Source organism: Nomascus leucogenys, chromosome 22a (assembly GCF_006542625.1).
Source record: "Nomascus leucogenys isolate Asia chromosome 22a, Asia_NLE_v1, whole genome shotgun sequence".
NCBI classification, from domain to species: domain Eukaryota; kingdom Metazoa; phylum Chordata; class Mammalia; order Primates; family Hylobatidae; genus Nomascus; species Nomascus leucogenys.
In genome coordinates, this window is record NC_044402.1 from 133339384 (window position 1) to 133355135 (window position 15752).

General features: G+C 38.3%; 1 protein-coding gene across 8 annotated transcripts in view; it reads left to right on the top strand.

Annotated features, from left to right (window-relative positions):
* The window catches only part of GIGYF2 (GRB10 interacting GYF protein 2), a 164448-nt gene that overhangs the window by 96106 nt on the left and 52590 nt on the right, over window positions 1-15752 (top strand). For 6 of the 8 annotated variants that reach the window (XM_030803960.1, XM_030803961.1, XM_030803962.1 and 3 more), the window contains 6 exons: window positions 352-569; window positions 662-824; window positions 912-1100; window positions 4407-4603; window positions 5698-5857; window positions 15453-15619. In XM_030803960.1, the coding sequence (XP_030659820.1) occupies window positions 352-569; window positions 662-824; window positions 912-1100; window positions 4407-4603; window positions 5698-5857; window positions 15453-15619 (1094 nt within the window). The remainder of the gene's footprint in view (window positions 1-351; window positions 570-661; window positions 825-911; window positions 1101-4406; window positions 4604-5697; window positions 5858-15452; window positions 15620-15752) is intronic. The other 2 variants (XM_030803966.1, XM_030803967.1) reach the window with 1 other exon arrangement.

Consider the following 15752-nt stretch of genomic DNA (forward strand, 5'->3'; position numbering starts at 1 on the left):
TAAGTCTGGACGAGGAGTTGGCAGCTAATCAGTATTTTAATGAAGTACCTAGGACTTATTAAAAGTGCGTACTTGGAATATAGTGTCCTTTAAATGGTCTTCATTTTAGATTTATCTTTTAAAGCTTTAGAGTATGTTGCATGGCTCATTACTTCAGTACTGTTGTTATCTGGTAATGGTATATATACTCTGAACTCTGAACTTCATTTAATTGCCTAATGTTCTCTTTACTAGGTCAGTCCATTTGAGTTTGCGGTCACTTGTAGTTTTCTCCTTTATTTTCTATTCCTGATTTTCTTATTCAAATACTGTCATAAAACTTTTCTAAGGTTTGTGTCCTCCTCATCTCAGATGGCCCTCGTTCTGCAGGCTGGCGGGAACACATGGAACGACGTCGAAGGTTCGAGTTTGATTTTCGAGATAGAGATGATGAACGGGGTTACCGAAGGGTTCGCTCTGGCAGTGGGAGCATAGATGATGACAGGGATAGCTTGCCCGAATGGTGCTTAGAGGATGCTGAAGAAGAAATGGGCACATTTGACTCATCTGGAGCATTCCTCTCTCTAAAAGTAAGAAATGTGTTTTAAATGTCATGACCAGCATTAACCTTATACCAAAGCCAAATCTGCTGTTGATCTTTGGTTTTATTCTCTTGCTACAGAAAGTACAGAAAGAGCCTATTCCAGAAGAGCAGGAGATGGACTTCCGGCCTGTGGACGAAGGGGAGGAGTGCTGTGACTCTGAGGGTAGCCATAATGAAGAGGCCAAAGAACCCGATAAGACAAATAAGAAAGAAGGAGAGAAAACAGATAGAGTAGGAGTTGGTAAGGCTTCTTCTTGCCCTTTGCCTTTTTTTTCCTCCATCAAACCAAAACTTTCCTAAGTTCAACTAAGATTACTTCGTGTTCCAGAAACTAGTGAGGAAACTCCCCAGACCTCATCATCATCTGCTAGACCAGGTACTCCTTCAGACCATCAGTCTCAGGAAGCATCACAGTTTGAGAGGAAAGATGAACCAAAAACTGAGCAAATGGAAAAAGCTGAAGAGGAGACTCGGATGGAAAACAGTCTACCAGCCAAAGTGCCCAGCAGAGGGGATGGTATGTATTTGTGGGAATAGACAAGCTAAAATAGAATTCTGCTGAGGCCAGTGATCACTGATAAGATAGGCTTCTGCTTATGCCTCCTAGAACTGCTTTTAGTGGGTGAATTATCAGAATAGATTATTTTACCAGTAAACCCAGTCAAACAGTGCTTCTCACGTATGTGTCCATCTCAGAATTACCAAAACAGAGTTAGAATCTGCAAGGGTGGAGCTCTGGAATCTCATGTCCTAAGGTGTTATGACATAGCCACCCTGTCATTACTAGTGAACTGGGTGTCAGATCCTTTGCATTAGTTTGCATTAGTTTGATTCCCATATTAGACAGTTACCTTCCTTTCATGTGTTGACTAATTATGTGCCCAGCTTAAATTACCAGAAGACACACCAAAATGCCATTGTTCTAAAAGAGGCCAAGAAGAGAACATGTGAATCTGTGGCAGAATAAGCTTAAAATATATCTCTTTCAGTTGTTAATGTATTGGTTTAAGTTGCTCATACACTTTATTAGGCAATATTAATGCTCATTTCCACGTTTCTTCTTGTACGTATTTAAAAATGTCATTGTAATGCCTGACATTGAAGGGTTACTTGATTCATTTACCATGAAAATTGATACCCTTTAACGTGGCATATGAGACACTGCACAATCTGGCATCTGCTTCCCTTTATGTGGTTTCATTGCCAGCCTCTTTACCTCCCTCACATTCTACTCACCAGCCTCAAAGCCTTTTAAGTCCTGAAATGTCTCCTGTTTTCTAGGATTCATACCTTAGCACATCCTTTTCTCTGTTATTGAAACTCTCTGCCACCCAAAGCCCCCAAACTAGGATAGGTGTCTTCTTCATTTGTTTCTTAAACAATCAGGCTTATTTCTAACATAGCATTATAATATCATAAAGATGTTTATTACCTTGTTTTCCCAGTAGACTAATCTTTAGAGAGCTCAAACCAAGAATTTTTCAAATTTTTAAATGTCTAGAACAAAGCTGATTTTTTTTTTAAAGAGATGGGATTAACTGGGTGTGATGGCACGTGCTTGTAATCCCAGCTATTCGGGAAGCTGAAATGGGGGAGATCACTTGAGCCCAGGAGTTTGAGAACAGCATGGACAACATAGCAAGACCCCTGTCTCCAAAACCAAAACAACAACAAAAATGAAACAGGGCCTCACTGTGTTGCTCAGGCTGGATCCGAACTCCTGGGCTCAAGTGATCCTCCTGCCCTTAGCTTCCTGGTTAGCTCAGCAAGTATTTGAATCTGTGCTCTACATAGCAGGCACTGTGAGACTGGTATATCTTTGAGACAGTTTGATTTGTAGTAGGATATGCCCCAGAACTACTTGTGGTATATTCTTTTGAATGTACGTGCTTGAAGCCTTATTCAGGAAGTTCTTGGATCAAGTCTAGATATGTATATTCTGAGAAGGCTTCATAGATGTACATTAAAGGTCGAAACTCCAGATTTATAGTGTGTAGAGGAGATAAAGTGTGCATATATCACTATTCCAGGGCAAAAAGTAAGATAAGCGTTCACTGTTGCCAGACTTTTGGGATACTTCAGGAAGTAGGTGGTCTCTGAACACATCTTGGGATAATAAGTAGAATTCGGAGGTAAGTGTAGCTAGATGAATTGGGAGAAGGCATTCCAGTACTAGGGAGCAGTGAAAGCTAAAGTGAAGAAGTGGGACTGATTCAGGCTTGGGCAGGAAATCAGCTCTTGTTTTTATTTGATGAAATATGAAGTATGAGAAGGAGGATATTGGGAAACATGGTTAGAACATAGATTTGACAACGGGGTGTAGACTATCTTGTGATGACAGTTTGGTTTCACTGTGATCGCTTAGACTCCTGAGCAGTCACTATGGGGTAGATAGTACACCTGTAAAGGGAAGTTGTGGCAGATGAGATTTTAAAGTAGAAACTGTCAGGACTCACTCATTCACTGGATATCAGGGTAAAGAAGAGGGAAGAGCCAAAGAGGATTATGAGAGGATTATGGTGCCATTCACATGAAAAGAAGAGGGAAGAGCCAAAGAGCCTGAGAGGATTATGGTGCCATTCACCATAGAGGAGCACGTTGGGGAGAGGAGAGATAAATTCAGTTTTGAACACTGGTTCTGAGGTGTTGATGAGAAGAAATTAAGTGGAGATGGCGAGAGAGCAGTTGTGAATGAGGGACTGTAGTTAGATGGGAATAGTTTAGGGCTAGAGAGAGAATGAAAATTGAAAAGATTGCATATACTTATTAGGGGTAAGAAGAAAAGAACTTTGAGTAATTCCCATTTTTAAAGGCTACGTAGAGGAAGAGGAACCAGAGAAAAATCCTCAGAGGTAAAAGTAGAGATAGGAGAGTAGAATAAAGGGAAACTAAGGAATGGGAGTGTTTTAGCTTAGAATTGAGTTGATAATGTCAGATGCTACTAAGAGATTGGATGAGGAAGACTAGGAAAAGTCATTGTATTTGGCAACTTTGTGTCACTGCTTATCTTTGAGAGAGAAGCTTTACTGGAGAGGTGAGAGTAGAAGTCCCCTTATAGCAGGTGTGAGTAAAGTGGAGACAGCATGAAAAGACTATCCTTTAAAAAAGTATGGCAAAGAATGAGTCAGTGAGAGGAGCAGGAATTTGGAGAAGCTATCTGTAATTGAACAAACAAGATTTCAAAGGGGAAACTGCAATTATACCTAATTACTTCCATCCCCCTTTTCCTTCTTAAGAGCCTGCACACTGAGAGGTTAGAAATAGGAACCAAGACAGAACCTTTTTTATAATTTGTATACCTATTGAGAAGAACATCCTGCACTGTACAGGTAGACTCCAAGTGCTTCTCATTATCCTACAACATGTAATATATTGAATTATATTAATCATGACTTGAAACAGGTACTTACTGAGCATAATCACTGATATTTTCGGTAAAGGTTTTGATGAAAGATGACATATCTTTGAGAAGATTTAGGGTGCATTGATAACTTTTACAGTTGGAGACATGTTATGAAGAAAAGATTAGACTGTTTCTAAGAGGTCAACCTGTAACTGGGTAGATGCTCTGGTGACAAAGGTAAGCCCTGGAGAAGCACCTTTTAGATACCTTTTAACTCTTATCTTTTGTCATTCTGTGTAAGTAATTTTGTCGTTTTAGGAAGGAATATTACGTTTCTCCATAGAAGTGGCTTCACTGTTCATGACAGGCCTCACATTTTTTGTTTGGCCCATTTAGCAGGCTGTGCGACTTGATAATGTAGTTAGCCTTCACAGAAGTCTCTGTATTTCAAAGGATTTTCATCTCATTTTTCCCCCCTAGAAATGGTTGCTGATGTCCAGCAGCCCCTGTCGCAGATTCCTTCAGATACAGCCTCTCCTCTTCTCATACTTCCACCTCCTGTTCCCAATCCTAGTCCTACCCTCCGGCCAGTTGAAACGCCAGTTGTAGGTGCTCCTGGTATGGGCAGTGTTTCCACAGAACCTGATGATGAAGAAGGTCTCAAACATTTGGAGCAGGTAAAAATCTTTTTGTCTCCTCTTAAACTGCCATAAAAATTAGCAGGCATTACGTGAATATTCAAATATAAAACTTTTGTCACTAGATTTTAAGTACTGGAAAAATGGGATATTTAGTGTTTATTTGTACAAGTGATTGTCTTTCAAATCATTTCATGCTTATAAGTTTCTGCTACGTAGTAGTCATTATGTCAGGTTATTTTTTGCTCTTAGGTTGCCCTTAGCTATTTACTTTTCTTTTTTCTTTTTGGACATTAGTGGAATGCCAAAAATGGTGAATACAAGCAGCTGTGGATGGTCACTGTATCTTCTGTATTTTTTGCTTCAAGTATAACAGGGAAAATAGTTAAACTCTCAGAGCATTAACATCTTATTCATGTCTCTAAATTTCCCCAAGATTGTGTATACCATTGTTATATGTAAAGTAAGTGATAGCTTGCTTTTCTACGAAAGAATTTCTCTTTGGGGTGGGATGGTTAGTGGCAGGAAATGCTGAAGGAAAAAGCGAGATAGTGTCTTAGTAAAACTTGTAAAAGATTTTATTTATAATTGTATTAATTGAGCCATTTGTTTTATTAACATTCTTTTTATAGGTTTAGTTTATACCATTTAGAGTTGACCAACAGCTTATTAGTTTAAAAAGTACTCTTAGCCAGGCAAGGTGGTGCATGTCTGTAGTCCCAGCTGCTTGGGGAGGCTGAGGTAGGAGGATCACTTGAACCCAGGAGTTCAAGAACAGTCTGGGTAACGTGATGAGATCTCATCTCTATTAAAAACAAAGTACTCTTACTAGTGTTGATTTGAACCCTGGGCTTTGATCCAGAGCAGTTTTTGTTTTAATCTTAGTTGATTTGATTAGTAATTTTGAGACCTTAAGCAAGACTTGGCATCTCTGAGCCTTAGTTTCCCCCTCTGTAAAATGGGGATAGTACCTGTTTCATGGCACTGTTGGGAGAAGTTACCTGCTATGTTCTTTGCATAGTGACTTTCATAGATTAAGTAGTCCAAAAAAAAAGGGGCAGGCACTGTTATTATGTGTACAAGTACTAATGTAGGATCATTTGTTTCCTTGATTTTTGTTTTTCTATTATTAGCAAGCTGAGAAAATGGTGGCTTATCTCCAAGACAGTGCACTAGATGATGAAAGATTGACATCAAAACTGCAAGAGCACAGAGCTAAAGGAGTGTCGATTCCATTGATGCATGAAGCAATGCAGAAGTGGTATTACAAAGATCCTCAGGGAGAAATTCAAGGCAAGTTGTTCCTTTCTCCTTTAAGTACTGAAGTGTGTGCCATTACCTCCAGAATCTCTAAGAAGGGATTTGTTTAATTTGAATTATAGTAGAAAAAGAAGTCAACAAGCACACACGCACACACACACACAGACTAGAAGTGTTTCCAATTTCAGATGTTTTTAGATTGCTTCCCAATTTTGGAATAATTGCATTGTACATACCAGTTGAGCATCCCTAATCTGAAAATCCAAATTCCATAATGCTCTATTGAACGTTTCCTTTGTGTGATGCTCAAAAAGTTTCAGATTTTAGAGCATTTTGGATTTCAGATTTTTGTATTAGAGATAGTCAACCTATGTAAAAATAATTTGAATACAGCCTGACGTGGTGGCTCACGCTTGTAATCCCAGCACTTTGAGAAGCCGAGGTGGGCGAATCACCTGAGGTCAGGAGTTCGAGACCAGCCTGGCCAACATAGTGAAACTCCATCTCTACTAAAAATACAAAATTAGCCGGACATGGTGGCAGGTGCCTGTAATCCCAGCTACTCGGGAGGGTGAGGCAGGAGAATCACTTGAACCCAGGAGGCAGAGGCTGCAGCGACCCAAGATCACACCACACTGCACTCCAGCTTGGGTGACAGAGCGAGATTCTGTCTAAAAAAAAAAAAAAAAAAAAAAAAATTGAATACAAGGCAGAAATGTGATGACAAATATGACAGGGATAATATTTAAGCAAATGTTTAAGACTTTTTAAAACTTAAGCAAAATGTTTAAGATGCTCAGCTCTGGCATCTCAGTTGGTTAAGTAGGCAGGTAGCCTACTCACCTTCTCTGTGTTTCTGTTTCCCTGACTCTGAAAAGGTGATGGCAGCGGTAGTGTTGGAGGACCTTGACTGTTTTTTTTTCAAGTGGAGTTGATAAAAATGGTAGAGAACTACTAAAAATGTCAGATAAAAGATAGTACTGTATTACAAATGAATCCCTTAGAAGATTTGTGTGGTGTGTAAGTTCGATTAGAATGGGCACAGCATGCTATCTATAAAGGATATTTGTTGATTCTTCATTTCTGCTTTTGAAATCTATCCTGTTACCCTGAAATTGGTTGGTCACTTCATATTAGTGTAATTTTAATGATAGCATTTTACTGTGTGCCCACCCTGTGAGCTCTCTTCAATGAATTAACTCCCCTTGCACTCTTACTCCCCTTACCCTGCCTATTCTCCTTCACAGCATTTATTACTACCTGGCATTTTACATATTTGTTCATTGTTTACACTCTGGTAAGATATACAAGAGCAGGGCTTGTGTGTGTGTGTGTGTGTGTGTGTGTGTGTGAACCAAATTTATTTTGGGATAATCATAGCTATATATGTAATTATAAGGAATAATACAGAGAGATTCCATATACCCTTTACACAGCTTTCCCCGGTGGTAACCTCTTGCAGAACTATAGTACAGTAACACAAGTGGGACACTGACATTTGTACGGTCAAGATTCAGAACATGGCTGATTGTGGTGGCTCATGCCTGTAATCCCAGCATTTGGAAGGCCAAGGTGGGTGGACCACTTGAGGCCAGGAGTTCAAGACCAGACTGGCCAACATGGTGAAACCCCGTCTCTACTAAAAATACGAAAATTAGCTGGATGTGGTGGCATGCACCTGTAGTCCCAGCTACTTGGGTGGCTGAGGCATGAGAATCACTTGAACCCAGGAGGCGGAGGTTGCCATGAGCGGAGATTGTGCCACTGCACTTTAACCTGCGTGACAGAGTGAGACTGTGTCTCCAAAAAAAAAAAAAAAAAGATTCGGAACATTTCCATCTCCACAGAGATTCTTCAGGTTGCTCTTTTATAGCCACCTGAGCTTCCCTTCTACCCCAACTCCTTTGTTAACCTCTAGCAATGACTAATCTGTTCTCCAGGTCTGTATTTTGTCATTGCAAGAATGGAATGGAATCACACTTTTGGAGATTGGTTCTATTCACTCAGCATAGTTCTCTGGAGATTAATCCAGGTTGTTGCATATATCAGTAGTTTGTGTCTTTTTATTGCTGAGTAGTATTGTGTGATATGAATGTTACCAAAGTTTGTTTAACCATTCACCCATTGAAGGACATCTGGGTTGTTAAAGTTTTGGGGCTGTAATGAATAAAGCTGCTATAAACATTTATGAACATGTTTTTGAGGGAACATAAGTGTTCATTCCTCTGGGCTAAATGCCCAGGAGTGCATTTGCTGAGTTGTATGGTAGTTGTATGCTTAGTTTTAAAAGAAACTGCCAAACTGTTTCCCAGAGTGGCTATACCATTTCATATGCCCACCAGCAATGTATGAGCAATCCAGTTTCTCCACATCCTTATCAGCATTTGATGTTGTTGCTATTTTTCTGTTTTAACCATTCTGAGAGGTGTGTAGTGATACCTCACTGGGGTTTTAAATTTACATTACATTTCCCTAATGGCTAATGATGTTGAACATCTTTGCATGTCCTTACTGGCCATCTGTTTGTCCTCTTCATTTAAGTTTTTCTTCATGTTTCATGTCTTTTTTGTTCATGTCCTAATTGGATTGTTTGCTTATTTTACGGTTTTGTTTTTTTTATTCATTTTAAATATTATGTTGAAATACACATAAAATTTACCGTCTTAGCCATTTTTAAATGTATGGTTCGGTCATATTAAATACTTTTTCATCTTTCCAAATTGGAACTGTATACATTAAACAATAGTTCCTCATTTCCTCCAGTCCCTGGCAATTACCATGATACTATCTGTTTCCATGAATTTTACTATTCCAAGCACCTCATGTAAGTGGAATCGTACAGTATTTGTCTTTTGACTGGCTTATTTCACTTAGCATGATGCCCTCAAGGTTCGTTCATGTTGTAGCGTGTGTCAAAATTTCCTTCCAAGACTGAATAGTATTCCCCTGTAGGTGTATAACAATTTTGCTTATCCATTTCATCTATTGATGGACAGTTGGATTGTTTTCATGTCGTAGTTATTGTGAATAATGTTGCTATGGGCCAGGTGTGGTGGTTCACACCTGTAATTCTGACCCTTTGGGAGGCCGAGGTGGGAGGATTGCTTGAGCCCAGGAGTTTGAGACCAGTGTGGGAAACATGGAGAGACCTTATCTCTGTAAAAAAAAAAAAAAAAAAATTAAAAATTAACTAGGTGTGGGATGGTGTGTGCCTGTAGTCCCAGCTACTCAGGAGACAAGGCAGGAGGATCACTTGAGCCCAGGAGTTGGAAGCTGCAGTGAGCTGTGATAGCACCACTGCACTCCAGCCTGGGTGGCACAGCAAGACCCTGTCTTTAAAATAATAATAATAATACTGCTTTGAACATGAAGGTACAACTGTCTCTTTGAGACCCCGTTTTCAATCCTTTTGGGTATATACCAAGAAGCAGAATTGCTTGATCATGTGGTAGTTAATAGTTTTAATTTTTTGAGGAGCTACCATACTATTTTCCACAGTGACTGTACCATTTTACATTCTCAAAAACAGTCCACGAGGGTTTTAATTTCACCAAATTCTCTCCAACACTTTTTTAATAGTAGCCATCCTAATGGGTGTGAGGTGGTATCTCATTGTAGTTTTTATTTGCATTTCCCTAATGATAAGGAATGTTAAGCATCTTTTCATGTGCTTATTACCCATTTGTATACCTTCTTTGGTGAAATGTCTATTCAAGTCCTTTGCCTTTTTTTTTTTTAATTGGGTTGTTAATTTTTTTGTTGTTGAGTTTTAGTTCTCTATATATTCTGGATGCTAATCCCTTATCAGATATATGATTTGTAAATATTTTCTCCCATTCTTTGGGTTGCCTTTTTACTCTGCTGATAATGTCTTGTCATGCACTTTTTTTTTTTTTTTTAAATTTTCAAGCAGTCCAATTTGTCTATTTTTGCTTTGTTGCCTATGCCTTTGGTGTCATATCCTAGAAATCATTATTGTATCCAATGTTGTTTAAAGCGTTTGCCCTGTGTTTTCTTCTGAGAGTTTTACAGATTTAGGTCATGCAGTTAGATCTTTGATCCATTTGGAGTTTTTGAATATGGTGTTAGGCAAGAATCCAATTTCATTCTTTTGCATGTGGATATCCAATTTTCCAAGTACCATTTGTTAAAAAGACTGTCCTTTTTCCATCGAATAGTCTTGGCATCCTTTTCAAAATATTTGACCATGTACTCTGGTTCATTTTGGGTCCCTCTGTTCTATTTTATTGTTCTATATATCTGTCGTTATGTTGGCATTATACTGTTTTGATTACTCTATCTTTAATAAATTTTGAAATCAGGAAATGTGAGTCCTCCAGCTTCGTTTTTCTTTTCTTTTTTTAGACAGGGTCTTGCTCTGTTGCCCAGGTTGGAGTGCAGTGGTATGATAATGGCTCACTGTAGCCTTAAACTCCTGGGCTCCAGTGATCCCGCCCCAGCCTCCTTAGAACAAGCACACACCACCACACTCAGCTAATTATTTTTCTTTTTTAGAGATGAGGTCTCAGCCGACATGCGCTGGCTTATGCCTGTAATCCTGTTTCCTTGGGAGGCTGAGACCAGAGGACTGCTTGAGTCCAGGAGTTTGAGATCAGCTTGGGCAACATAGTGAGACCCTGTCTCTCGCTTTTTTTTTGAGACAGAGCCTTGCTCTGTCACCCATTCTGGAGTGCAGTGGGGCGATCTTGGCTCACTGCAACCTCTGCCTTCTGGGTTCAAGCAATTCTCTTTCCTCAGCCACCCAAGTAGATGGGATTACAGGCATGAGCCATTTTGCCGAGCCAAGAGATCCCACCCCATCTTTAAAAAGAAAAAAAAGAGACAAATTCTTGCTATGTTGACCAGACAAATTCTTGCTATGTTGAACTCCTGGCCATAAGTGGTACTCCCTGTCTTTCCTCTGCCACCTTGGCCTCCCAAAGGCGGATTATAGGTGTGAACCACTGCACCTGGCCAAAACATTTTATTAATTACATTTTTAAATTGTCATATAAGGGGCTGGGCGTGGTGGCTCATGCCTGTAATCTCAGCACTTTGGGAATCTGAGGCGGAAGGATCACTTGAGTCCAAGAGTTCGAGACCAGCCTGGTCAACACAGTGAGACCCTGTCTCTACAAATAATAAAGAAGCCAGGCATGGTGGTACGCACCTGTAGTCCCAGCTACTTGGGAGGCTGAGGCAGGAGAATTGCTAGAGCCCAGGAAGTTGAGGCTGCATTGAGCACAGCACTTGGCTTGAGTAACAGAGACCCTGTCTTAACAACAAAAAAAAAGACATATACATTATATATTTGTTGTATATGACATGATGTTTTTAAATATTGCATACATATTATGGATGGCTAAGTCAGGTTAATTAACAAGCATACTAATCATTTTTTGTGGTGAGAACACTTAAAAATCTACCTGGCAGTGTTTGTTAAGAGTACAATACATTGTTGTTAACTATAGTCATTGTTGCATGATAGATCTCTTGCTCTTTTTCAAGAAAGAAACATTGTTTTGGCCATTTGCCGTCTTTTGAGACTTCGTATGTATTTTAGGATGGGATTTTTCTGTTTCTGCAGCAAGCATCATTGGGATTTTAATAGGGATTACCTTTAATCTGTAGATTGTTTTGGGTAGTACTAATATTGTAACAATGTTAAGTCTTCCAGTCCACGAACATGGATGTGTTTCCATTTATTTAGGTCTTTAATTTCTTTTAGCAGTGTTTTGTAGTTTTCTTTGTACAAGATTTTTACATCCTTAGTTAATCCCTAAGTATGTTATTCTTTTTGATGTTATTATAAGGGGAATTTTTTTTCTAATTTTCTTTTCAGATTGTTCATTGTTAACGTATAAAAATGCAACTGATTTTTGAGTGTTGACTTTGTGTCCTGCCACTTTGCTGAATTTATTTTTTACTTCTAACCTGTTTTTAGAAAAATAGAATCTAGAATTTTCTGCATAAAGGATTATATCATCTGTGAACAGACTTCTTCCTAATTTGGATGCTTTTTTTTTTTTCCTTGCCCAGTTGCTCTGACTAGAACCTTTAATAATATCTTGAACAGAGAAGTGGTGAAAGTGGGCATCCTTCCCTAGCTCCTGATGTTAGAGGAAAAGCTTTCAGTCTTTCACTATTGAATATGATGTCCACTGTGGGATTTTTATATATGACTTTTAATATATTTAGTTAGATCTCTCTATTCTTAGTTTGTTGACCCTTATGAAAGGGTGATACTACTTCTGTGTCAATTAAGATGACCATGTGGTTCCCCCCTTATTAATATAGTATATTACATTGATCAATTTTCTTTTTTTTTTTTTTTTTTTTTTTTTTTTTGAGACGGAGTCTTGCTCTGTCACCCAGGCTGGAGTGCAGTGGCGTGATCTCGGCTCACTGCAAGCTCCGCCTCCCGGGTTCACGCCATTCTCCTGCCTCAGCCTCTCTGAGTAGCTGGGACTACAGGCGCCCGCCACCACGCCTGGCTAATTTTTTTGTATTTTTAGTAGAGACAGGGTTTCACCATGTTGGCCAGGCTGGTCTCGAACTCCTGACCTCAGATAATCCGCCCGCCTCGGCCTCCCAAAGTGCTGGGATTACTGGCGTGAGCCACCGTGCCCGGCCTGTTCAGAGATTTTTGATTATTGATTCTAGATACTAGTCCTTTGATGGATATGTGGTTTGTACATATTTTTTGTCAGTCTTTATCTCCTCATTTCATTCTCTTAATAGGGTCTTTCACAGAGCAAAAAGTTGTAAATTTTGATGAATCCAGTAGATCAATATTTTTCTTTTATAGGTTGTTCTTTTTTGTATTAAGTTTAACAAGAACACTTTGCCTAGCTTTAGATGCCAGTGGTTTTTCTTTTTGGGGGCGGGGGGGGAGTTTTATAGTTTTTATAATTTACATTTAAGTTCATGGTCCATTTTAAATTAATTTTCATATAAGCTAGTTGTTTTTTGTTGTTGTTTTCTCAATGAATGTCCATTTGCTTCAGGACCAAGAATGTCTTTTCTCTCTTAAATTGTTTTCTTTCACTTTTGTCAAAATTTAGTTAAGCATATTTGTGTGGGTCTATTTCTTTGTGGGTCTGTTTCTGTTTCTGCTTCTTAATTTTGTCCTATAGATCACTGTCTCTTCCTTCACCAGTACTGTACAATCTTGATTACTGTAGCTGTATAATAAGTCTTGAAATTGGTTAGACTGATTCTTCCCAGTTTAATCTTCTTTTAAAAATTTTTTTTTTTTTTTAGCTTTGTAGTTCCTTTGCCTTTCCATAAAAATTTTTAGGATAATCTTGTCTGTATTTACTAAAAATCTTGTTGAGATTCTGATAGGAATTATGTTAAACCTCTCTCTCAGTTTGAGAAGACTTGATGTCTTTACTGTGTTAGTCTTTTAGTTCATGAACCTGGTATGTCTATCTGTGTCGTTAGATCTTTGATTTCTTTCATCAGTGTTGTGTAGTTTTCAGCATACATTCTGTGCGTGTAGATTTACATCTGAGCATCTCAGGTTTTTTTTTTTTTTCAGTGATAGTAAATATTTGAGCTCATTTATTAGCTCAAGGAGTTCTTTTTGTGTTCTGTTCTTTGGGTAGTTTTCTTGAGATTTTACATAGACAGTCATATTTATCCTTTTTTTGAGATGGATTCTCACTCTGTTGCCCAGGCTGGAGTGCAGTGGCGCGATCTCGGCTCCCTGCAACCTCTGCTTCCCAGGTTCAAGCGATTCTCCTGCCTCAGCCTCCCAAGTAGCTGGGACTACAGGCATGCGCCACCATGCCCAGCTAATTTTTGTGTTTTTTAGTAGAGACAAGGTTTCACCATGTTGACCAGGCTGGTCTCGAACTCCTCACCTCAGGTGATCTACCCACCTTGGCCTCCCAAAGTGCTGGGATTATAGGCGTGAACTACTGTGCCCAGCCTGTATTTTTATTTTCATTCCGTTCTGTGTATTTTAATTTCCCTTGAGACTTCCTCTTTTACCCATGGATTATTTTGAAGTATATTTTGGGTTTCTAAGTGTTTGGAAGATTTCTGTCATTTTTCTTTTATTGATTTCTAGCTTGATTCTTGGTGGTCAAAGAACATACTATATGTGGTTTTTTTTTTTTATTTCCATAGGTTTTTGGGGAACAGGTGATAGTTGGTTATATGAGTAAGTTATTTAGTGGTGATCTGTGAGATTTTGGTACACCCATCACTCGAGCAGTATACACTGAATATGATTTCAATTTTTAAAAATCTTTTTATGTTTGTTTTATTGCCCAAAATATGGTCTGTTATTGCTGTATGTTCTGTGGGTAGTTGAAAAGAATATGTATTTTTCTATATTTGAAATGTTCTGTAAAGTCACTTCACTTCTGTTGGGTGATGGTTTTGATGAATTCTGTAATCTTGCAGATTTTCTGCTAGTTGGTCTATCACGTGGTGGTTACGTCTTCAATTTATGGATTTGTCTGTTTCTTTTTTTCAGTTCTGTCAGATCCTGTTTTGTATATTTTGGTGCTTTGTTGTTTGGTACATACGTATTACAATTCCTGCATCTTCAGTATGTATTGACCCTTCTTTATTACATCTCTCTGTCTCTGATAATTTTCTTTGAAGTCAACTTTATCAAACATGAATATAATTTACTTTGTTAATATTTGCATGATATATCTTTTTCTCTCCTCAATCTGCCTACTTTGTTATATTTTGTGTGACTTTCTTGTAGATAGCGTACAATTAGGTCATGTGTTCTGGTTGCTGGCTTTTTCATCTCCAAATCTGTGATATATGCGATAAAAAGAAAAACCAGGGAATTCACGATCATGTCATCACTGAGACCCCTAGTTAGCCTGCCTTTCTCTCTCCACCTTTCAGTGTTATTTGTTTTATATATTAATACAATGTCCAGGGTTTCTAGTTGTACTTAGAGAAGGAATAGGGAAAAGTACATCTACTTCATTTTCTGAAGTGGAAGTTCCAGGGCTTTGCTTTATTTATTGCCATATCCCTACTGTCTATGTCATATATCATCAATGTTCAGTAAATATTTGTTGAATGAATTAATGGTTTTTAATCAGAGTGAATTTGTATGTTATTTATGTATATAAAATACTTGATTATTTCATATTATAAAACATTTAGAGAATACTCGTTTTTTCCCCACTACCAAGATCAGAGAGTGAATTATAATTTGTCTTAATTATTGTTTACATTTTGCCCCACTTTCTCTAATCTATGGCAGAAAATGAAAATTGGAGAACGTTTTCAGCCCTGCATGTTTATATTCTTTATGCCTAAATGATACAAAGTCTAGTAAATAGTTAACTCTTCAATTGTATCATACTCACTGACACATGAATTGTTCTAGAGATTGAGATAGGGACAGTTATGCTCCTTATAATTGAAGTACTGCTGATAATTTGGAATGTATAAACACAGACTTTATTTTAAAATTATTTTAGTAGTTAGAAATCTGTTAGCTACCTTTAGAGATGAATTAAATTAGATAGTATAAAACATTTCGACAGATGCCACCTTGATGAGAATCAGATGCAGGAAATATTTTTTTTCTCTTTGAGTCTGAAAGGTTTCTTAGTGTCTTTCTGTTTAATTGATGCTATTATAGGTCCCTTCAATAATCAGGAGATGGCAGAATGGTTTCAGGCGGGCTATTTTACTATGTCTTTATTGGTGAAGAGAGCATGTGATGAAAGCTTCCAACCTCTTGGCGATATCATGAAAATGTGGGGAAGGGTTCCCTTTTCTCCAGGTCCAGCTCCCCCTCCCCATATGGTAAGTACCTTTCACCTCACCCGGAATACATATTAGTCACAGAAACATGTGATTCTCTTTGAAAACACAACCCGATTATATCATCTAATGAAGGAATTGTTCTTTGAAATTAATGGAAATGGTAAGGGAAAGT